This window comes from Phodopus roborovskii, unplaced genomic scaffold, assembly GCF_943737965.1.
Source record: "Phodopus roborovskii unplaced genomic scaffold, PHOROB, whole genome shotgun sequence".
NCBI lineage: Eukaryota > Metazoa > Chordata > Mammalia > Rodentia > Cricetidae > Phodopus > Phodopus roborovskii.
Window position 1 is genome coordinate 27,788,909 of NW_026126517.1, and position 22,344 is coordinate 27,811,252.

Consider the following 22,344-nt stretch of genomic DNA (forward strand, 5'->3'; position numbering starts at 1 on the left):
CGGGAGGCGGGGCGCTGCTATCGCGCGTGCGCATACCAGCGGGAGTACCTCACGCTGACAATGGCCGAGCTTGGTGAAGCAGACGAAGCGGAGTTACAGCGCCTGGTGGCCGCGGAGCAGCAGAAGGCGCAGTTCACTGCGCAGGTACGATGATGAGGAGCAAGGGAAGGAGGGTGAAGTGCAGACCCTGAGCATCCGCGGAGGTCTGGACACTGCGGTACAGAGGGCTGACTCGATGCTGGATCCCGGCTGCTCCTCCCGCCCTGGTGACCTACGGTGTTCAGTGTCCGGGAGGCTAGTGCTGCGTGGGAGGAAAGAGGTGCAAAGCAGGGGGAAGGTTTGGGCGATAGAAGAACATGGTGGTCATATTAGCCGGCCACTGGTACGGAATGGTATTCGAATCTGTGTTCCCGAATTTGGGATTCAAGGGCCAGTGTGGAAGACACCCGTCCCCACCTTCAGTTCTGGATTCGTTGTTCCCCGCCGCCTCTGCACTGAATCATGTGATAATGTATTTGTAGACTCGGTTGAGACAGGGTTTGGCGTTTTCAGGCGTATTTCAAACCAGGGTGTTAACCGTTGCTGACCTTGGAAATATTGATAGCTAACTGTCCTTTCAAGAACTGATTGTTTAGTACTTAGCTTCCCAAGAAATATCACTACGTGTCCATAGGTACAATCCCAAACTATGCCTTGTTTGGAGAAATTAGTATCCTGACTATTTTATAATAGTGCTAGTTGCTTTGAGAATTGTGGGCAGACAGTGATGGCTCACTCCTTTAATCCCAGCACTCAGGCAGGCACATCTCTTGAGTTTAAAGCCAGCCTGGTCTACAGAGCTGAGTTGCAGGTCAGCCGGAGCTACATAGAGAAACCTGTCTTGAAAAAATGAGAGAACTGAATGTATGAGTTCTAATGACAATTTACTGTGTACAAGAATGAGGAATTACTGATGACTAGACAGACACAAAGTGATCCCATGCATGATATATTAAAGGTGGTTTTTATCAAGTCGCATAATAAGAAATGTCTATAGATCCCAATGATTAAGGTTTTCTCTCCTCGTAGGTGCATCACTTCATGGAACTATGTTGGGATAAGTGTGTGGAGAAGCCAGGAAGTCGGCTAGACTCCCGCACTGAAAACTGCCTCTCTAGCTGTGTGGACCGCTTCATTGACACTACTCTTGCTATCACCGGTCGGTTTGCCCAGATCGTACAGAAAGGAGGGCAGTAGGCCGTACCTCAGAATGACAGAAGATCCAAAAGACTTGTTACTAGGCCGATTGAATGGCTGGTGGAGTTGTCAACTGTTGAATAGCATCAGGCAGTTACCAAGTCTGTTGGTGCTAAAAAGTAACAGATCAAATGTCTAAAAGTGAAATTTTATTTATTGGAATTCAGTAATTCCAGGTTGTATTACACCGGTTAATAAATGTGAAGTCTCCAATTCTTTTTCTTCTTAGTCCTAGTTTAGGAATCAATATAAAGATCGCTGAATGACAGAACCTTGGCTGGTAGTGAAAATGGGAGATCACAGGGTTTGAAAAGCCACCCTAAGCCGTCATTTCAGGGATTAGAGGAACCATCAAAGCCTTAGCCTAAGGCATGGAAGGGAATTTGGGGTAAGAAAGGTTTAGAAAACAATTTTATTGCTTATATGTCCAAGAAAAGATGAACAAGGTGGTCGTGGGGTGGGGGGGGGGAACAACAACAAAAAAAAAATCAGGCAAAATGTGCATTCCTTGGGGGATGGGGGAGGGGAGCCTGTTAGTATGGGAGGAAAGTAAGGTCAAGACCCAAACAGAACCAACTTCTTGGAAGTACCTTATTCTGCAGGACCATCTTCCTGAGTCTGCTTAGAAATCAGTCTGCTTTATAAATACATGCCCAAAACTACTTCCAACAAAGATTTCACTTGCTTCAAGAAGGTTATGAGGTAGTAACTAGACTCTCCTCCCATTAAACCTCCACTAAATCCAAGGAAAAAGTATACCATGGAACATTGACATTTGAGTACCAAAGTTAATAGTGTTTCAATATCCCAAAAGGTAGCACCTGCTCATAATCAAGGGCTAGGGCACATCTGGCCAACTATGTATTTTAAAAACAAGCACTTTATTAGAAGTATGTTCCATAACAAATTTAGTTAAAACTATAAAACACCACTTCATGGGATGTCAGCATAGTAGTATTCTATTGCTGGTGTCTGTCATGCTAACCATGAAGTATCTTTTTTTTTTTTTTTTGTATTACACATGCAAAAAGTAAGGCCAGGGAGGTTAACTTAACCTGCTCTAGAACTCAAATCAATTAGTGGCAGAACCATGACCCACACACAGTCTTAGGTATGAGTTTTTGTGCTTTCTACTCAGTACCTAAAGTGACAACCTCAAAAACAAGAACCCTGACAATGTCACTTTACCCTTCCTCTCAATGGAAAGTCACCTAACTGTTCTACCAGCCACTTTTCAGTGGTATTTTGGTTTCTTCTAATATCAGGATCACAGTATAACAGGGAGAAATATGTTCTTGATAACCATAACACAAAGTCAGACTGGGAAGAAGGGGGTATGTCCCTGAGAAGTGTGGTTCATTTTGGAATTGATTCAACTGGTTTCAGGGAAAATCTAAAATTCATTAATAGAATTAGAAATGAACAAGGAAAACAACAGGGCTGGGGTATGGCTCAGTGATAGAGCACTTGCCTAGTATATGCAAGGCCTTCGGTTCAATCCCCAACTTGGTAAAAAGGAAAAAAAAAAAAAAGACATTTAGATGGCTGTTGCCCTGAATCTCTTTGAAAGCATCATTGGCAACGTGACTACTTCCTAATTCTTTCCATTTGATAGATAGGACAACTGAATATTTGAATAATTTCAAACACGAGCCCATTTTAGGCAATATAAAGTAATGGAACTAGAAAGCCAATTACTATCCAGTTACTGTTTGGGTTATACTAAATGTAGTTGCAGACCCTGACCAGCAGGGCAATTAGGCAGAAAACCCTACATTCCTTAGCAGTCTTCTGTGGATCTTACTATGAAGGGAAAAGGTTTGTTCTTACATCCATTTCCCCACTAAATAAATGAGATACCTGTAGGGCCCAAATATAGAAGAATCAAAGCACCAAAGCTGAAGCCAGGATACCTCCTGTATAAATAGCAACTGCTTCCTTGTCAAACTACTCTATCTAGCACTATTTCAATCCTCCTTCATCCCAGACCCTTGATTCTCCCCAATCCAACATTCCAATCGGTATACCCAGATCATTACTGACTTCAGCTTTCTGGGTTCTTTAATTTGTTGTATAGGTATTCTACCCTAAGTGATTAAATTGCAAAAAATAATCTCTTCAAGAAACCTTCTTAACAAAATACCAGATTCCCTATTAACAACAAAAGGGGATGGAGATCAACAATCCAAAATAGGAGAAAAAGGTATCTATGGCAGGACAACTCTGACCTCCAACCTCAGACTCCTGTGCTGAAGGAGTCACTGGCAAAGCCCCATTATTAAGAGCTGCAGACAACCAATGTCCGTGGGAAGCAAGACTGCTACTTTCCCACTTAGTCATCCTCTGAGCTTTCAGCGGACCTTGCATCTGTAGCCACTTTCCAATTCCTGCGCTTGCTGGTCCTCTCCTGTACTTCAGGGCTAGCCACAGGAACATGAACACTTTTCTCTTTCTTTTTCCGTTTGGTTTTCTTAGGGTCTCTTTCCTCGATTTCTTCAGAACTGCTAGCTGCTGAATCATCTGACTGGGAAGTAGCCCTTTCTCCTCCACAAGATACAGATTTTTTAGACTTTTTCCTGGATTTTTTCTTGCTCTTGTGTGGTTGCTTCCTTTTCCTGGTACTAGAAGCTCCAGTTTCTTCTGAGAATTCACTTGAGGAATCTGCTGTTATGTCCATAGTTTCCTTTTTGTTTTTCTTCTGTTTTTTGTGGGACCGTTTTTTCTGCTTCTTTTTATGGGATTTCTTTGACTTCTTGTGTTTTCGGGGTTCCTGGGCAGATGCTTTCAGCTGGGAAGATGGCTTTTCCCCATTAGTAATGTCTTGCTGGTCACTACTAAGGAAAAGCAAGAACAGAACTTTTATGGGAGAAAGAAAATGTATATTTATATTTAATATTTGCACTAAGTAACGTGAACTCTTTTTTTGTTTGTTTGTTTGTTTTTGTTTTTAGAGACAGGGTTTCTCTGAGGCTCTGGAGGCTGTGCTAGAACTAGCTCTTGTAGACCAGGCTGGTCTCAAACTCACAGAGATCTGCCTGCTTCTGCCTCCCTAGTGCTGGGACTAAAGGTGTGTGCCACCACTGCCCAGAAACATCTAAACTTTAAATCAGAACTTTGAGCTGGGTATGGTGGTGCACAGCTTTAATCCTTGTACTCAGAAAGCAGAAGCAAGAAGATCTTCCAGTTTAAGGACAGCCTGCTATACATAGTAAGTTCTAGGCCCCCAGGACTACAAAAAGAGACTGTCTGAAAAAAAAATAAATAGTAGTACTATGAGGTTTCTATTTTTTTAGTCTCACAATGTTTTACTTCCTCATCTTTAAAATCCTAATTTGAGCTAACCATACTAGTATATACTGGTAATTCCAATTTAGAAGGTACGGGAAGGAGAGTTCAAGGTCATTCTTGGCTACATGTCAAGTTCAAGGCCATCTTGAGCTATAGAAAAATCCAGTCCAAAAAAACAAACTCCTACTATGCTGAATTACATATGAAATACTAAACACCATTATGCTCCCTTATCCATAGTTTCATTTTCTCTGATTCCTGTCACCTATGGTCAATTCCAGAAACAATTTGTAAGATTTTAATTTCATGTCAATTTTAAATAGCAGAATGAAATTCCTCACAGTTCCAATGTGTCCCACCTAGGACCTGAATCATTCCTGTGGTCTAGTGTCTAGTCCCTTTGGTCATTTACTAGCCATCTGGGTTATCAGATCCACTATCTAGTGTAGCTTATTTAACAACAACCCTAAAGCACAAGCATGATGCTGACAATTAGGATATGGTAAAAAAAAAAAAAAAAAAAAAAAAAGATTTTAAAAGGTATTGTGTGTATAAGAAAGGAACAGAATATGGGAAACAGATGGACAGATGATATAAAATATCCAAGGTTTCAAGAACCTTTGAACATGTTCACTACAGATGATAGTGCACAATTAGTTTCTAAAGCCCTTAGAGAAAAGGTAAATAAGGACTGATTGCCTCCCAACTAAATTCTGCTTGTTTTCTTTGTTTTAGAGACAAGATTTCATTATGTCCCAGGCTGGACTCAAGCAATCCTCCTGCCTCAGGATTCTGAGCAGCTGGGACTATAGCCATATACTACCATTCCTGGTTCTAGTTATATTTTCAATGGCAAATAAACCTTTTGTAAATATTAGGGACTCTACTTATGGCACAATTTTGATCTTAGGTGTTTGGTTTTATTTTTCTAGTAAGTGTATTTTACCTACCTGTCTGTTTCAAACTCTTCAGGATACAACTCTTTATAACCACTATGACCCCATCTGTAAAATAATATAATACATTTATTTTTACAAAGCAATTTGTATCATTTTTGGAGATTAAAACAAATTAGATTTTGTATGTACAGGGAACAAAGGAAACAGGGGCAAAGTAAAACCACACAATACCTTGGTAGCAGTTCTACTTTCTACTCTATTATCTTGGACACGGGATGCTGTTCATTGAAAGGTTGTAACTCTCTTCAGAGGTGAAGTCCTTTTCCCAAACTACTTTACAATGTTACCTACACTGGGACTTTCTAAAGACAGTTATTGAGAAGTGATTCACATGACAAGAAAGATGTCCTTTTAAAGTGCAGAGCCTATAGCCCAAGGCAACCATTAATCTTTCTGTCTCTATGGATTATCCATTCTGGACACACCACATAACAGAATCACAGAGCATGGACTTCTTTCACCATTTGTAAAGTTTTCAACATTATGCATGTAGAATTAGTACTTATCCCTTTTACCACTAAGTACTGTTCCACTATATGGAAAGGCTACATTCTGTTTATGCATTCATCAATTGTAAATTGCCTTTTAGGCATTGGGAACCAAACATGGGTCCCCTGCAGAGCAGCAAGTGGTCTTAACCGCTGAGCCATTCCAACCCTAGGACAATTTAAAAAAATACATATTCTCGGGTCAAATATCACTAGGGGTCATAAGAATGTAGTCACAAACCTGTCTGGCATGTTGGATTCATAATCATATAACTTCTTGTTCCAGGATTTAGCCTTAAGAAAATCATCATCTAGGGCCCCAGAAATTTCATTCTTTGGCCTCCAGTAGTCTCTCTGACTTTCTTCATCAAAACCATCACTTCTCATCCGACTATAAATGAAAAAAGAAAAACCTTTAGATTTAAAAGCAATCTGTGATGCCACTTTATGGAACATTATAAACAAAACTCATGGAACATGCTAAGACACTAGCTTTCCACCACATAACATCGATACCAGTCATACTCAGCCAGTAATACATCATAGACGACATACTCCATGGACACACTCCCTTGCAATTCTTTTTTCTTCTAATGATTTCTCTAGGTAGCTTTAGAAACTAGGTTATGACCTATCTTACCTACCTACTTCCTGTACTTAAGGGCACATGAGACACCAGAAATGTTCCTAACTTCATACATCCTACAACTCCCTTTATATTCACACTCAATTTTTTTTTTTTTTTTTTTTTTTTTTTCAGGATTTCTCTGTGTACACCAGGCTGGCCTTGAATTCAGAGATCCAATTGCCTCTGCTTCCCGAGTGCTGGGATTAAAGGTGTGCCACCATACCCGGCCACACCCAAATTATTACAAAGGAAATATGAAAGCCTATTGACCTGGTGAAGAGAGTGAGTAAATGTGGCTTTTATAAAGAGTTGGCTCAGTGGTTAAGAACACTTGTTGCTCTTGCAGAGGATGTTAGTTCAAATCCCAGCACCCATGTCAGGAGCTCACAGCTGCCTATTTACTCCAACTTCAGGGCATCTAATGCTTCTGTCCCCTGCAGACACGGAGACACATAATAAATAATTACTTTTCTAAAAAGGTCTATTAGAAAGACAAAAGGAAACAGTATGACTGACTGAATTAAGTATAAAACTCCAGGGATGGCTAGAGGGCTAAGTAGCTAAAGGTGCTTGCCTGGAAAGCCAAATGACCTGAGTTCTATTCCCAGAACCCACACTAGTAAGGTGTGCCCTGAGTTCCATGTGTGCACTTTGGCACATCCATATATACTCACACATCATGCACGAAGTTGCCAACACAATAAATAAAATTGTTTTTGTTTTTTTGAGACAAGGTCTCTCTTTGTAGTCTTGGCTGGTCTGGATGTACACCAGGTTGCCCTCAAACTCAAAGAGATCTATCTGCCTCTGCCTTCTGAGTGCTAGAATTAAAGCCATGAGGTACCATACCTAGCAAATAATGTAATTTTATAAGATGAAAGAACAAAGAAATAGACACTCTAGTAAAAAAAAATCTTAAAAGCTATTAGACAAGGTTGGAATCCATAAAACCTAAACATTTACAGTAATCCAAGGAGAATTTCTGAATTCCCCACTGAAAATTAGTATAGAAAACCAGGTGGTGGTGCTGCATGTGTTTAATCCCAGTACTCCGAAGGCAGAGGCAGGCGGATCTCTTGAGTTCAAGGCCAGCCTGATCTATAGAGTAAGTTCTAGAATAGCCAAGGCTACTCAGAGAAACCCTGTCTTGAAAAGTCAAAAGCACAGCTGGGCAGTGGTGCTCACGCCTTTAATCCCAGAACTTGGAAATCATAGACAGGCAGATCGCTGAGTTCAAAGCTAGCCTGGTCTACAAGAGAGAGTTCCAGGACAGCCAGGGATATATATAGAGAAACCCAGTCAGAAAGAAAGAGGAGGGGAGGAGAGGAGAGGGGAGGGGAGGGGAGGGGATGCAGGAGAAAGAGGGGGTCAAAAAGAAGAGAAGGGAAGGAAGGGGAGGAGAGGGGAGGGGAGGGGAAGGGAGGGGAAGGGAAAAAAAAGGGAAAAGAAGGGAAAGGAAGGCAAGGCAAACTAGTACAGTCTAGTCATGGTATCACAGCCATTATTGTTAGGCTTGGACCTAAATTTAGGAAACAAGGAAGGCTTAATGATTTGCTGAACTGAATTCATCTACCCTTAACATACTAGAATGTTTTAATGCTAAAGTTAGCAATTCTGAAAAAAATAAGTTATTTTTGGTTCTCAAAGGCACGCTTCACCTTGAGCTGCTGGGTACCGTGTTCCTTCTTGTCCCCTGGTAAGCATCCTCCATTTGCTTTTCTAGTTCTCTAATTTTCCACATGTCAGATTCCTCCTGAATCTAGACATTTTCAAAAGGAAAGAAACAAAAATAAGTCACTAAAAAAATAGCACTTTGCATTACAGAAAAGGAACTAGCTGAAAGTACAATCTGCCTTAACGATTTGGCTATGATCTGGAAATAAATTCTGGTTTCTCTAAGGAGTTTATAAGATGACTAAACAGTCCAGTACAGTAAATATAAACCTTATCAATCAGAAAGTAACAGCCCCACATGTTTCTGAGATGCAACATAATCACAACATCTTAATTCAACAGCAAGTGACCCTATAGGAAAGTAAAGCAGGAACCATTAGAGTATTTCACAAAGCAGCAGCACAAGCTCAGGGACCTTACCAAAATTGTTTTTTGGTTTTTTTTTTTTTTTTTTTTTTTTTTTTTTTTAATAATTAGAATAATTAGGTATTCTTTTTGGCTTCTTCTTTTTTTTTTTTCCCCCCCCAAGACCAGGATTCTGTTTGTAGCCTTGGCTGTCCTGGAACTCGATCTATATAGACCAGGCTGGACTTGAGCTCAGAGATTCACCTGCCTCTGCCTCCCAAGTGCTGAGTATGCCACCACTGCCTGGTTAAACACACGTTTTCTTAGTTTTGTTTTTCTCGGTGATGTACACACATATACTCTACCACTAGCCTGGTACCCCTCCCCAAGCCCTGCCTCTTTTTGTTTTATTTATTACTCTTGTTGGTGGTAGGTTATTTTTTTTGTTGTTGCAAAATCTAAATTAACTTAGGCAGGCCTTCAATTTGTGACCCTCCAACCTAGCCTTGGTCTCCTGGATGGATGAGATTATATGCCTGTGTGCAACATCCAATAGGAACAGGTGTGTAAATCCCCTAGGTATGGTGTCTTTTTATATTAGGAAAACAGAATGGATGCAGATAGGTAGATAGATATAAATTTGTGTTTACTTTGTGTAAGAGTCAGAGAGCGAGAGAGAGAGAGAGAAAGGGCACACATGTGGAGGTCAGAGGTAAGTTTTATAAGTCAGTTCCTGACCTTCACTTACACTTATTGAGTCAGGGTCTCTCTCGTTTTTTTGCTGCTACACTATGTACTTCAGACTAGCTGGCCCTCAGCTTCTGGCCAATTCTTACATCTCTACCGACATTACATACTTAAAACACTGCATCTGGCTTTCCAGATGGGTTCTGGAGATCTAATTCTGGTGATCAGGCTTACATAGCAAATGCTTTTACCTGTGCCATCTTCCCACCCCATTTTGCTTTTTAACATTACATTATGTGAGTGAATGTTTTGTCTGTACTCCATGAGGCCAGAAGAGGGTGTCAGATTCCCTGGAACTACAATTACAGATAGCTGAGAATCAAACCCAGATGCTCTGGGAAAGCAGCCATCTTTCCAGTCCCTGTATGTTTGTTTGTTTGTTTTCTGCTTCTTGCCACATAGAACAGGCAAGCCATGTACTTAAGCAAATTTTCTTAGGAGTCTCTGTCTCCTAAGTGCTGGGATTATAGGCATGCACTATCAAACCTGGTTCACTATCCCTGTATCTTAATATTTTCTAGATGCAAATAATTTTTCCCCAAAGTGATTAATGCTTGAGGGGTGGGAATGGAATGAAGGACTTTGCACATATGAGGCATTACCAATAAGATACATCACCAACCCCATTATTTTGCCTTGTATCAGTGCATGATGATCTCAGTCAAAAATAATGCATCTAGTAAACTTTATTTATTGAGAACCAGTTCAAATATCAGCAACTCAAATAACATTCATTCTGTGAAATCTTTCTAATTTTCCAAAGCAGATTTCTTTATTCCTTCCTTGGTGCTCTAAAATGTTTTGTAACTATCTTCATGATATAGTACTTTCCGAACTTCGATTCTTTTCTCATACATCTTCGCTCTCTCCCAACATGAATCATAGTTTACTGTATGCCTTCAAGAAATGTGACTAGATTGTATTGCCTACCTTATTGTGAGCATCTGTATGCCGGATGACATTCCTCAGGAGGACTTTCCCCAATGGAACCCGTGACATTCTTTAATCTGAAATGAACCAATAATATGTAATAAATTTATTTTTATTACATTATAAAGAAACAAAAGGAAAAGAGGGGGAATCACTGAACTTAGAAGACAAAGAACCTAAGGGAGAATTTTCCTTTCACCATTAGGATGCATAACTACAGTGAACATATGAAGAGGATGTGTACAGTAAAAAGTCCTTAAAATTGCAGAAGGCTGCTCAAAATTGCTCCTATGAGCACCGTTTTATTTAGTCCTCACAATTCTCTGTTTTAAAAGTCAAGTGGTCTCTTAAGATCCTTGGGGGATTGGTTCCAGCGCCCCTAAAGGTAACAAAATCCAAGTGTGGGCGGGGAATATAGTTCAGTGGTAAGAGAATTTCCCTAGCCCAAGAGCCAACCCAGATTCAGTCCCCCAGTAACATACACATGCACACACACAAAATAATTCTAGGGTACCCATCTCTCATTTAGAATAGGATAGTATTTTCAGATAAACTACACTCCGGTGTGTTTTAAATTATGACTCTTTATTGAGACAGGGTCTCACATAGTCTCAGCTAGCCTTTATCCTGATTGATCCTCTTGCCCCCACCTCCCACATTCAGAAACAACATGCATGCACTTCCACACTTAGGGTGGGTGGGGGTATTTCAGATTACTTATAACACCTAAAACTATGCCATTCATATGTAAAAATATTACTATGCGGGTTAAAAATAATGACAAAGGTTGGGGGAGGTCTGTACACGGTAAGTACAGATGCAATCTGATTTCCCAAACATTTTCAGTTGGCTGTTGTTTGAAACTGTAGGGATCCCCAAGTTTGGATTCTATTCCCCACTCCCATTTTTAAAGTCAAGATCCTTTAAGTCACAACTCCGGCCCCAGGACGAATATACCCAGGCAAAGGATGTATGTCAGTATCCAGGTTAGAAATCAAATCTCAAACTCTCCAAAATTAGTTTGCAACTGAGTAAACATCTGAATTTGCGGGTATCAATCAACACCACATATGTCAACAGTAATAAAAACTGAGTCCTAAAAAAAAATTGTTTAAATGACCTAAATATCTCTATTCAGGACATTTTGTTTCCTACAACGTTTGGAACTTTCCAAAACCCAGAAGACAACGATATTCACATGTGTAGCTACGATGGGCTTGGTGCCACCGTCCGGATGCTCACTCACCCCTCGATCCTGAGGAAATCAGGCATCTTGTTAGTGTGAGACGAAGAACCACTCCATTACAAGATCTCCTCCGACCCAGGAAGCCAAGGAGTCAGGGCTGAAAGGCAGCTCTGCAGCTTCACCCGAGTCCTTCGTGAAAACGCAGCCTTCCCACCGGTTACAGTGCCCTCCTCACCCGAGGCCCAGGCCACGGCTGCCTTCCCCCAGCCAAGCCCGCCAGGCGGCTCTCTCTCCGGGACCCAGGCCAGAGCGGGCGCAGGCGCAGGCGCGGAACGCGGCCTGCGGGCGGGCCCGGGCATTCCCCGCTCTCTGGGCTGGGACAGCGCCCCGCGGCTCGGTTTCACTCCCGGGACAGAGTGGGGACGCGGGGCGTGGGTACGGCCTTCCGTTGGGACCCGGGAAGTGTCTAGGGTGCCTGGGGGGGAGCTGGAGGTTCCCAAGAGGAAGTCGGAGAAAGCGCGCCCATGTCTGTCAGCGGGCTCCCTGCCCCGCCGCGGCCTCGGCGCCCCCGGCTGCCTTCCCTCCAAACGCCCTCCCCACACAAACACACACAAACACACCCATACCGTGCGCCGCAGCTTCGCGTGGCGGGGTGGGAGAAAAGGCGGCGGCTTCCTTCCGGGCCGGAAGTCGTGCCCCGGAGAAACTCTTCCTTCCCACGGGAGACTCCCACTGACCGGCTCGCGGGTCGCGGGGGAAGCTGACAGGTGTAGGAAGGAAGCCGGCACTCTCCTGAGAGGGAAGCGGGACGGCCCCCCTGAGGAGTCAGTCCGACACTGGAGAAAAGTTCCCGGAACGGCAGGTGGAGACTCTGCTCTACCTTGCACTCCCCGGACACTGTTAGATGCTGTACCGGGGAGTGGTTACCATGGTAACGGGAGTCACGGTTTGTCTCCACGCTGAGTGAAGAGGTGGGTTTCCCCGCTTTGGGATAAGCTGTGTATTCGTTGTTTATTAAATCTAATCTTAATACACGCTTTAAAGACTCCAGATCTCTTTTTGATACTTTTGTGGACCATTTGGGACACTTCTCCGTTGCAGGAGAGTGATGATACGATCTTAGAATACTACACATACATAGTTATTTATCAAGTGTTCTAGGTTTAAGTTTTGGCGTTCTTAATCCTCATCGTCATTTTGAGGAGAATGTGTGTATATGTACATTATTTGCTCAAGGCAACATAGCTGCCTGGAGTTAGGAAGAACTTAAGCATACTGGCTCCAGTGACCCCCACACCTCACACCCCCACCCCCAGTTTTTTGAAACAAGGTCGAAATATGTAACTCTTGCTGTACTGGAACTCGCTCTGTAGACCAGGCTGGCCTGGAACGTACGCAGATCCACCTGCCTCTGCCTCCCAAATGCTGGCATGAAAGGTGTGTACCAATGTTCTTACTTTTAATTACTATACTGAGGACTAATGTAGCTTTATGTGTTTCTTTCTTTCTCTCCACCCTCCCCCTCTCTCCTACACACACACACACACACACACACACACACACACACACACACACACCTCATAATTTCAGGACTGGGAGACACCAGGTCAGCCAATATCCAACTATTGGAACAATATCACTAGGAAAAACAACACTTAAAAAGATGTTTCTGCTCCCACTGTGTTTGTGAAGGCCAGAGACAGATAGAGGTACAAGGTGGGAATTTAGGAAGTGATTAGACTTACAAGCTGTAGAAGAACCAAGGTAAAGCAGAGTGGTTGCACAATCGTTTAGGCATAGGAAGCAAGAACAGTAAAGAACTTCCCCAAAACAATTCCAAAAGCCTTCCTCCTCCCCTGAAAGAGGAAGTATGGCCATAGCCACACAGGCATGTCTTTTCTCAAGTCATGTCTTTCCACAGGTTCTGGAGGTCTATCTCCTCACCAATCATGAAGGCATCCTCAAAGGGTCTTCTCACCCAGATTTCTCAGTTCTGGAATATGCTGGATGACTTGGCTGAAAACGATCCTGAGCGGTACAAGAACTTCATTGAGCAGGAGCTGAAAGATGGAAAACAGCTCTATGTGGACCCAGAACCACAGCTCTGCCTGCAGACCAAGATCCTAGTATGTAGAGTTGGTGCATTGGATGATAGGTGTTCACTGTTCAATGAAACTACTCCAGGATAACTAGAGGATGCCTTGCCTTTCTCTATTGCTACTTTAACACAAGAGAAGTTTATTAAAATTGCCTCTCTAAACAGAAAATGAAACTGTGTGGAAGATTTCACTGAAGGAGTAAAAATGAGAAATTCATACTTGGTATTTCAGAAATACCAAAATGAGGCCTTATTGCCCTGTTAGGTAGAAAAATAGTGATATAATGAATTAAGTTTTTAAAAATAATTTCATTACATTTTATGTGTGTGTTCAAGAGAGTGCATTGCAAGGACAGTTGTCCAGCTTATGGGAAAGCCTGAAAAAAAAATGTGATGACTTGCATTCAGGATATTATCAATTTTACTTAAAAAAAAAACTGTTTGACAATATCAAGATTATTCGCTTTCTAGAAACCAAAAGAAAAAATACTTTTTATCAACCTATGTCAATGGAAAAGGATCGCAGCTCCTCAGTCAGCCACTCATCCTGTACCTGTAAGTGTTGGCAGACCAGAGGATTTCTCTGAGGCATCAGGTATAAAGAATTAAAGAATGCATGCACAAATTTTTTATGAACATATTCATAGCCCAGATTTTACTTCATAAAACATTTTAAGTACATTATTTCATTTGGTGTTAATATATTAATAAAAAAAATGAGTGTACTTTATGCACATTTAATATGATTTCTAATAATATGATCTGATTTCAACCCACATAGAAATGCCAACATAGAATTGGAATTTAGTATATATGATGTGTTAGAACAGGGACCTGCATCTACAGGCCAGATCCTGCAGCCTGAATCAGGCCTTGTCTCCCTGTAGCTCTCTCTGATACAGCTAAGAATCAGTCTGTGGGGGCTGGAGCGATGGTTCAGCAGTTAAGAGCATTGGATGCACTTCTAAAGGTCCTGAGATCAATTACCAGCACCTACATGACTGCTCACAATTGTCTATAACTCCAGTTCCAAGGGATCTGAAACTTTACACAGACATACATGCAGGTAAAACATAAAATAAAAATAATAATCAGTCTGTTCTGTAACTTGACAGCTTTTGACTGTCTTGGAAATAAATTATTTGACTGAAGTAAATTATGTGGTGTGAAACTCAATAGCTTTTCTCCCCACCCCCAACCCCATAATAGGTTTCTCTGCTGAAGTAGTAAGCCAAATCAAACCTCACTGAAAAAAACACAACAAGTTTACTTGAGTAAAGCAACCCCTAGGCAGGTTCTCCAAGCCCAGAGATCAAAGGCTGGAGAAGCTGTAACCATAAACAGGGAGATTTTATGGGATATAGGTGAGGGGTGATGACATGACTGCCACAAGTTGGGTTTGTGCCCAAGTATGGCCAAAAGCTGAATGCTGGGGTGAGGACTTGGGCAGCTGGCAACTCAGGGATGGAAGCTGAAGTAGCCACCAAGAATGCAGATCGGGGCTTTTTAGTGCCTTTCATTTGTTCAGCGGCTCTTTAAGTGGTGTTTGGAGAGAGTGACAAGAATGTGGCTTCTCTGATCATGCAGGAGTGCCATTTCAAAAAGGTTATGAAGTCAGCTTTTTCTTTTGTTCTTCATATTGGTCCTCAAGAGGATTTTGCTCATGGAAGTACACTGCAGCTGCTCTCTGAAGAACCACTTACCCTGCCCCCATCTCTCTTACTGCAGCCAGCTTTCTCCCACACTGCCTCCCATTCTCATCCCATGATGCTCCTCTGCAAGCTTTAAAGGGGAACCAGTAGTTCCCTTTAAGGCCCCATCATGCTTAGATCTCCATCTACTGCATTACTCTTGTCTAAGCTTTTCCTCTCATCTCAATCCAAAGTCCCTTTCCCCCTACTAAACTGTATTTCTTCTGCAGGTAAGTTTGTGTCAGCCTCCTTTCTGGACCAGCCACTGCTGGTTTAACAGTGCTGCTGTGGTTGCTCTAAAAACACAGGGATGGAATTTTGTACTTTCTGACTTTACTAATACGGGTTTGTATACTCCCTGACAAAAATCCTTATAGAAACAAACTCTCTTCTGAATTACACACAGGTTCATATACAGTCATTGATGTTGCCTACAATCCTTGTGTTCTGCAAGCAACAGAAAAAGACCAAAGGATCAAAGATCAGTTAATAAAAATGGCCATGCATTGCATTGAGGAGCGATTCCAGTTCACACTGGCACATTCATACCATGTTACTAGTTTTAAAATAAAAGGAAGCATTCAGAGAATGAAAGAAAATCTGATGGGCATTAAAACTGGCTTCACAGGCTTCAAAGAGATAATGAGAACAGGTAAGTGGATGAATGTGAACTGAAAATAAACTGATATCAGATTTTGTTTTTGTAACCCCTGTATATTTCCCAGACCAGAAGCTTCTTAAAAGAATGAGAAACTTAAATTATTAAAAGTGTCAGTGTATCCAGAAAGATGTCAAAATCTCACAGAATTTCCAAGCAAATTATTTGGCTTGAGGTTCTGGGTATTGTGGGTCTGTTTAGCTGTGCCAGAATCAAATCCCGCCAGAGCTTCACATGCCAAGCAACTCCCACTGAGCTGCATGCATGCCCAGCTCTGCTTCAGATGTGTCAGAACTAAATTTCCAAACTAATTTAATCTCAGCGTTATCAGCCATCTCTGGACACCATCTGTCTGAATGTTCACAAGGTGACAGTGTTTTGTACCTCCCCTCCCTCTTTTCCCATGAAGAAGACACTCTTGACAACATCAGAAGCCATACTGAGAGTGAGTCAGATCACCTTCCTCACATGCTGCTGACAAAAGTGCATGAGTCGTCGGGCAAAGGACGACGTCTCATAGAGGAGGTTTCTAGTTCAGACATCCGGGCGGAGGTTAAGGAACCAGCTTATGAATTAAAGGTTGTAAAGGATCAGAATGAGAAACCTCTGAGAGTTGAAGTGAAAATCGAATTACCCGGAATTAACTCAGCATCTCTCTGTGAGCTTAGTGTTTCAGAGGTAGGTTAAACAGATGCTGGGGTAGTCCTGTGGTGTGTCTTGGGGGTCGTTTGCAGGAACTCCTACAGATAAGAAGATCCACTGATGGCTGGTTTTTTATTGTTTGAAAATAACATTGGCACCTCCTCCATGTATTCTAGGTTACGCCTACTGTTGAATAACATGTAAGTGCTGTGGAAATTTAATTGTGCGTCAACTTGGCAAAACTCTAACAAACACGTGAGGTAACTTTAAAGAGAAAAGATTGGTTAGATCCTGATCTCAGAGCTTCCAGCCTTGTTTAGATAACTGTTTTCAGAGCTGTGTTGGAAGTATCAAGCCCACTGTGACAAGAATACATGACAAAGCAAAACTACCCTTTACTCAAGGCCAGGGAGAGAAAGGAAAGGTCCAGGGTTCCACAGTCCAATGGTATAGAGTCTGCATGACTTTATACCAAGTCCCACATTCAAAAGGCCCCAGCACCTCCCAATAGTGGGGGAAACAGAGCTTTGGGGAACAGTTAGTATCCAACTATAGCCAGGCATAATTGTACATACCTTTAATCCCAGCATTTAGATGTAGTCAGATCACTGTGATTTTGAGGCCAGCCTGGTCTACATAGTAAATTCCAAGACATCTAGTGCCACACAGAGATCCTCCTGCCTCTTCCTGCCAAATGCTGGGATTAAAGGCGTGTGACTTGACCTGTGTTCTCCTTTTAAACCAAACCAAAGACATGTCAAGATAAGCAATCTACTGTGAACCTGGCCCACTTTATGGTGAGAGAGCAACTATAGAAAAACCTCACATCAGAAATGACCCCAAAAGTCTAGTTCCTGGGGAGCAGCAAATTCTAGAATGCAATTCCTGTAAAAGGCTGTGCATGGCAGTGGAGGATGGAAGGTCCCTTGACTACCTACCTTCCTACTTCATTGTTTGGCCAATCTTAAGCTCCATTTGGGGGAGCATCCCCGGTGTGTGTGTGTGTGTGTGTGTGTGTGTGTGTGTGTGTGTGTGTCTGTCTGTCTGTCTCTCTCTCTCTCTCTCTCTCTGTGTGTGTGTGTGTGTGTGTGTGTGTGTAATACCATAGAATATGTCATTCTTGAGTACTTAGCATCTTTCTTGGTGGGTTAACTACTGATGGAATACTGAGGGCCAGAACAATACTTTAGAATTTGAAGGCAGTTCCTTTTAGCCCATTGTAACTGTTTCTTTGATTGTAGTCGTTGCTTTGTCCACAATTCTTTCCCAAGACTAGCTTCTCCGCCCCCGCCCCCTTGGTTTTTCAAGACAGGATTTTTCTGTAACTTTGGAGGCTGTCCTGGAATTTGTCCAGTAGACCAGGCTAGGCTCGAACTCAGAGAGATCTGTATGTCCCTGCCTCCTAAATGCTTGCTGGAATTAATGTCATGCACCACCACAGCCCTAAACTTTATTTTTTATTTTTAAATTTTTAGGCTGATACATTAAAATGACACATTCCATCTTTGCACCTTCATGTCTTTAAACGGAATTGCTGCCATCTTAGCCAAATACAAGGATTGACTGACATTCTCCTTAACCTACTCAGAGGTTTTTAACAAGTGCCTCTTAACCTTTGTCTCAGTCTGCCATTGTAGCTAATGGAAATTTTTTAATTTTATTTTTTCGGAATTAATTCTATTCAATTTTCAGCCTTCAAGTCTTAGAATTTGGTGGCTGCATATAAACTAGTTATTGTCTATACTCACTTCCTCTTTGTAATACCTTATGAAATGTACCCAATAAGAAGCACACATTGATAACATTCTATTTCCCACTTCTAAAGGCACAAATTAGCTGGATATAATTTATTGCCTTCAATATTATCAGGCTAGGTTCACCAAGGGCATTATCACTATGAAACATGGATTACTACTGTCTTTTAGGCCCCAGTATGTTTCCTTGGTATATCCAGAAAACAGCAACACAATGCTCAGATGGCAACACTCTACTTCTGATACTGTCATCAGTTAACATTTGATGTGCCTTGTTAGTAATCAAAGTCTTAAAGATCCAAACATTGCAGGGTGATGGTGACACACACCTTTAATCTCAGCACTTGGGTGACAGAGGCAGGTGGATCTCTGTGAGCCTGGTCTACAAATCAAGTTCCAGGACAGGCTCCAAAGCTACATAGAGAAATCCTGTCTCAAAACAAAACAAAACAAAAAAAAAAAAAAAAAAAAAAAAGAAAGAAAAAAAAATCCACAACAGCAATTTTATTGCTTGTTGCAAGTCCTCCTAGGTTTTCATATAAGTGAATGTAGTAGTCTCTGAGCATAACCTTTAGGATGCAATTGTCTCATGATTTTAAAATCTATTTTTGTTTTTATTTTTAGGTTGATTTATTGATTGAGGTCTCTGAAAAGTACCGATTATACCTAAAGCTTCCAGAATCAGTTAATACGGAAATAACTACAGCAAAATTTGTCAAAAATAAATCTGTATTATTCATTACAATGCCGCTGGCATAAAAACAGTGTATTTCGTGTTTTCTTTGCTACAGCTCATGTCAGTTATAGGCAGGGGTAGTGGATTTTTGATGTTGTTATTTGAGACAGGGTCTCACCACGTAGCTCAAGCTAGTTTCAAACTCATAAAGATCTGCCTGTTTCTGCCTCCTGGTTTTAAAGGCATATACCACTACGCCCAGCAATATATATTTTTATCTTTGAGAAAGGGTCACATGTAGCCCTAGGGTCACATAGACTAACCTTGCTTTATACCTGGAGATGATCTTTCATTTCTGATTCTTCTGTCTACAATGCCCAAATGCTGAGATGACGGTTAAATGTCTAATTTTCATTTAATTCACCTTTCTCAAACTTTGTGGGGCTATAGAGATGGTTAAGAGTGCAGACTGCTCTTATAGAGGACATTTTCCATCTTCATTTCTAAGCTGTTGAAAAAGTACCAACTACCCAATTTTGTATACAATAACAGCAACAGGCAGAACAAATTTTAAACATCCCTTTGCCTTTTCAAGGTTGAACCCTTGACTCATGAATGCTGGTCAAGACCCTACCAACTGAATTACTTCACAAGCTTGTTATATGACATTTATTAACCAGGTAATGTTTACAAGCACTCGGTAGGCAGAGACAGATGGATCTCTGAATTCAAGGCCAGCTTGGTCTACATAGCAAGTTCCAGGACAGGCTCCAAAGCTACACAAAGAAACCCTGTCTCAAAAAAAAAAAAAAACACAAAAGAAAAAAGAAAGCAAATATAAACTGGACTTGGTAGTGCACACCTCTAATCCCAGCACTTGGGAGGGGAGAAGCGCGCATAGACAGACAGATCTCTGTAAGTTTAAGGCTACCCTGGGCTACAGACCAAATTCTAGGTCAGCTAGGGCTGTTACACAGAGAAACCCTATCTCCAAGAGGAAAAAAAAAAATGTACTGGTAAAAGGCTAATTTTATCTTCAGAAATTCTGACATTCTGAAATAGTTAATAAATTAATATCTGCACCCTCCAATACACTTTGAGAGTCTTCATTAACACAGCCATGTTTCCTAGAAAATGACCCTACCTGGGAGTGGAAAGATGGCTTAGGGGTTAAGAGTACTGGTTGCTCTTCCAGAGGACCTGGGCTCAGTTCCCAGCACCCACATGACTGCTGATAGTCTGTAACTCGCCACAGAGGATCCATTACCCTCTGCTGGCCTCCAAGGGCACTGCAAGCATGTGCTAAACAGATACAGCAAGCAGGCAAAACTCATCAGATAAAAAATGATTCCTGAAATAGTATCACTTGGATGGTTACAAAAGAAGAAAATGCTCCTACCTGTAATAAATAAATAAATAAATAAAAGATCCAGAGACAGATATTGAGGTTCAACCTAAAGATCAGGGAAGAAAAGCAGCCAGCCACTAGCCCTCATATCTAGCTCAGGCTGAAAGGGCTGTTCTATGCACCAGCTCTTCACCAAGTCTCAAAGTGCTGCCTCTCCTCAATGTGGCTGCAGAATGAACGCCACATGCCTCCTAGTAACTAACTGCTTCTATCTTTTATACCCCTCTAGTGCTGGGATTAAAGGCATGTGATCTGTTACATTTTTAGATTGATTCAATCTCCTGTAAACCTGGGTGGCCTTGAACTCACAGAGATCCTTCTACCTCTTAAGCCTGAGTCCTAGGATTAAAGGTGTGTACTACCACCATCTAGCTTCTGGGATTAAAGGTGTATGCCTGGCTTCTCTGACTTGTGGCTGACTTCTTTCTGAATCCTCAGGCAAGGTTTAATAAATCATAAATAATATATCACAAACCTACCCAATCACATGACTCACTAATTAACTCTGTACCTTCTTAAACATGTTAATGGCATACATATGGAGACTAGAGAACATGCAGATTGATTTCTTCTAAAATGTGGGTTCCGGGGATCAGGTCCCAAGGCTTGGCCAGAGCCATCTCACCAACCCTGAATCTCTATTTTTGCCCCTAACACATAAGTGCTACTTGTTACTGTTTGTACTCACCATGCAAGCTTGGCAACCAACCTAAGTCCAATCTATTCCTGTAACTCATGGAAGGAAACTGGTTCTCTAAGTTGTCCTTCGATGTCCTCATGTACATGCACACTAAAAAGCCCAATATATCACACTGCTATTCAAACTTATTTCTAAAATATCCTACCTATGCATTTTAATGAATTGTATGTTAACAAGATCATTCCTTCCCTTCTTTAAAAAGTGAAATATTGTAGCCAGGCGGTGGTGGTGCATGCCTTTAATCCCAGCACTTGGGAGGCTGATGCAAACAGATCTCTGTGAATTTGAGGCCAGCCTGGTCTATAGAGCAAGTTCCAGGACAGGATCCAAAGCTACACAGAGAAACTCTTGTCTTGGGGGGCGGGGAGAAGAAATATTGTTTAAAAAGGGTATTAAGAATAAAATGTAGGAAAGCTTAGATACAAAGGTTTATCATGTTTATTATGTTGCCCATATTCATATATGTGTACCGTGTGCATGTCTGGTGCCAGAAAATGGTTTCAGAATCCCTGGCACTGAAGTTACATACAGAAGGTTGTGAGCTGCCGTGTGGGTGCTGGGAACCAAATGCAGACCCTCTGCAACAACAACAAGTACTCTTAACCGCTAAGCCATCACTTCAGCTTCTCATATATGAACCTCACTGAGTCAGAGCAGGCTTTTCTACAGACTGTTAGTGTTTATGATTTTCAGTGTGTTCTAGGGTTCATATTCCTGTCATGTCTCACAGGCTGTTCAGTTTCTCTTTGGTTCATGTCTTGGCAAATTATAATTCCACACTCACAAACCCTAGGTTGGAAGGAAATTGTCTAACAGAGCTAGATTACACTTTCCATCTTGGCAGTTAAGTGCCATGCCTCACCATGGGGTTTTTCAGTGACCCCCTTGAGTTACATGTTAGATTATAGCCTGATGACATCACTCACCTTGCCAGCGACACGACCTGTAATTTCACCTGTATTGGGAGCTTTGAACTGTGCAGCTGACACTGGTTATTAATCATTTCATGTAAAACAAGCTCTAAACAGATCCATCCTTAGTTTAGACACACTGAAAACGTTTAATTTTTAAATAATCTTTCTTGATCCAAAACAGTTTCAAACGGCTGTCAGTTACTATGCTGGCTGAGTCCAGATTTAGATGAGAGGGGAGATGAGTCTTAACTCAGAACAGTTTTGTCAGATGACAAACTTTTATTTTTTTTTTAAAGGAAACAATGGAGCATTAGCAAAGAAT

At 41.6% G+C, this 22,344-nt stretch overlaps 3 protein-coding genes across 5 annotated transcripts; 2 read left to right on the top strand and 1 right to left on the bottom strand.

Moving 5' to 3' along the window:
- The first annotated feature begins 9 nt into the window (after positions 1 to 9).
- Timm8b (translocase of inner mitochondrial membrane 8 homolog B) lies at positions 10 to 1,449 on the top strand. The gene is made up of 2 exons (XM_051197429.1): positions 10 to 144; positions 1,069 to 1,449. The coding sequence occupies exons 1-2, from the start codon at positions 61 to 63 to the stop codon at positions 1,234 to 1,236; spliced, it is 252 nt and encodes an 83-aa protein (XP_051053386.1). The 5' UTR covers positions 10 to 60; the 3' UTR covers positions 1,237 to 1,449.
- On the bottom strand, positions 1,375 to 12,298 carry Nkapd1 (NKAP domain containing 1). 3 transcript variants are annotated; one of them, XM_051197426.1, is made up of 6 exons: positions 12,108 to 12,298; positions 10,296 to 10,372; positions 8,258 to 8,358; positions 6,213 to 6,362; positions 5,475 to 5,528; positions 1,375 to 4,070 (listed from the first exon to the last, which is right to left on the bottom strand). In XM_051197426.1, the coding sequence occupies exons 2-6, from the start codon at positions 10,362 to 10,364 to the stop codon at positions 3,569 to 3,571; spliced, it is 876 nt and encodes a 291-aa protein (XP_051053383.1). In that variant the 5' UTR covers positions 10,365 to 10,372; positions 12,108 to 12,298; the 3' UTR covers positions 1,375 to 3,568. The 3 variants fall into 3 exon arrangements, with proteins under 3 accessions (XP_051053383.1, XP_051053384.1, XP_051053382.1); XM_051197427.1 differs by lacking the exon at positions 12,108 to 12,298 and adding an exon at positions 11,542 to 11,842 and having other exon boundaries at positions 1,375 to 4,067; XM_051197425.1 differs by lacking the exon at positions 12,108 to 12,298 and adding an exon at positions 11,542 to 11,842.
- Positions 12,299 to 12,363: 65 nt separating this feature from the next.
- Positions 12,364 to 19,083, top strand: Pih1d2 (PIH1 domain containing 2). Its single transcript, XM_051197430.1, has 6 exons — positions 12,364 to 12,452; positions 13,403 to 13,607; positions 14,051 to 14,174; positions 15,677 to 15,922; positions 16,338 to 16,606; positions 18,949 to 19,083. The coding sequence occupies exons 2-6, from the start codon at positions 13,431 to 13,433 to the stop codon at positions 19,081 to 19,083; spliced, it is 951 nt and encodes a 316-aa protein (XP_051053387.1). The 5' UTR covers positions 12,364 to 12,452; positions 13,403 to 13,430.
- Positions 19,084 to 22,344: the final 3,261 nt, after the last annotated feature.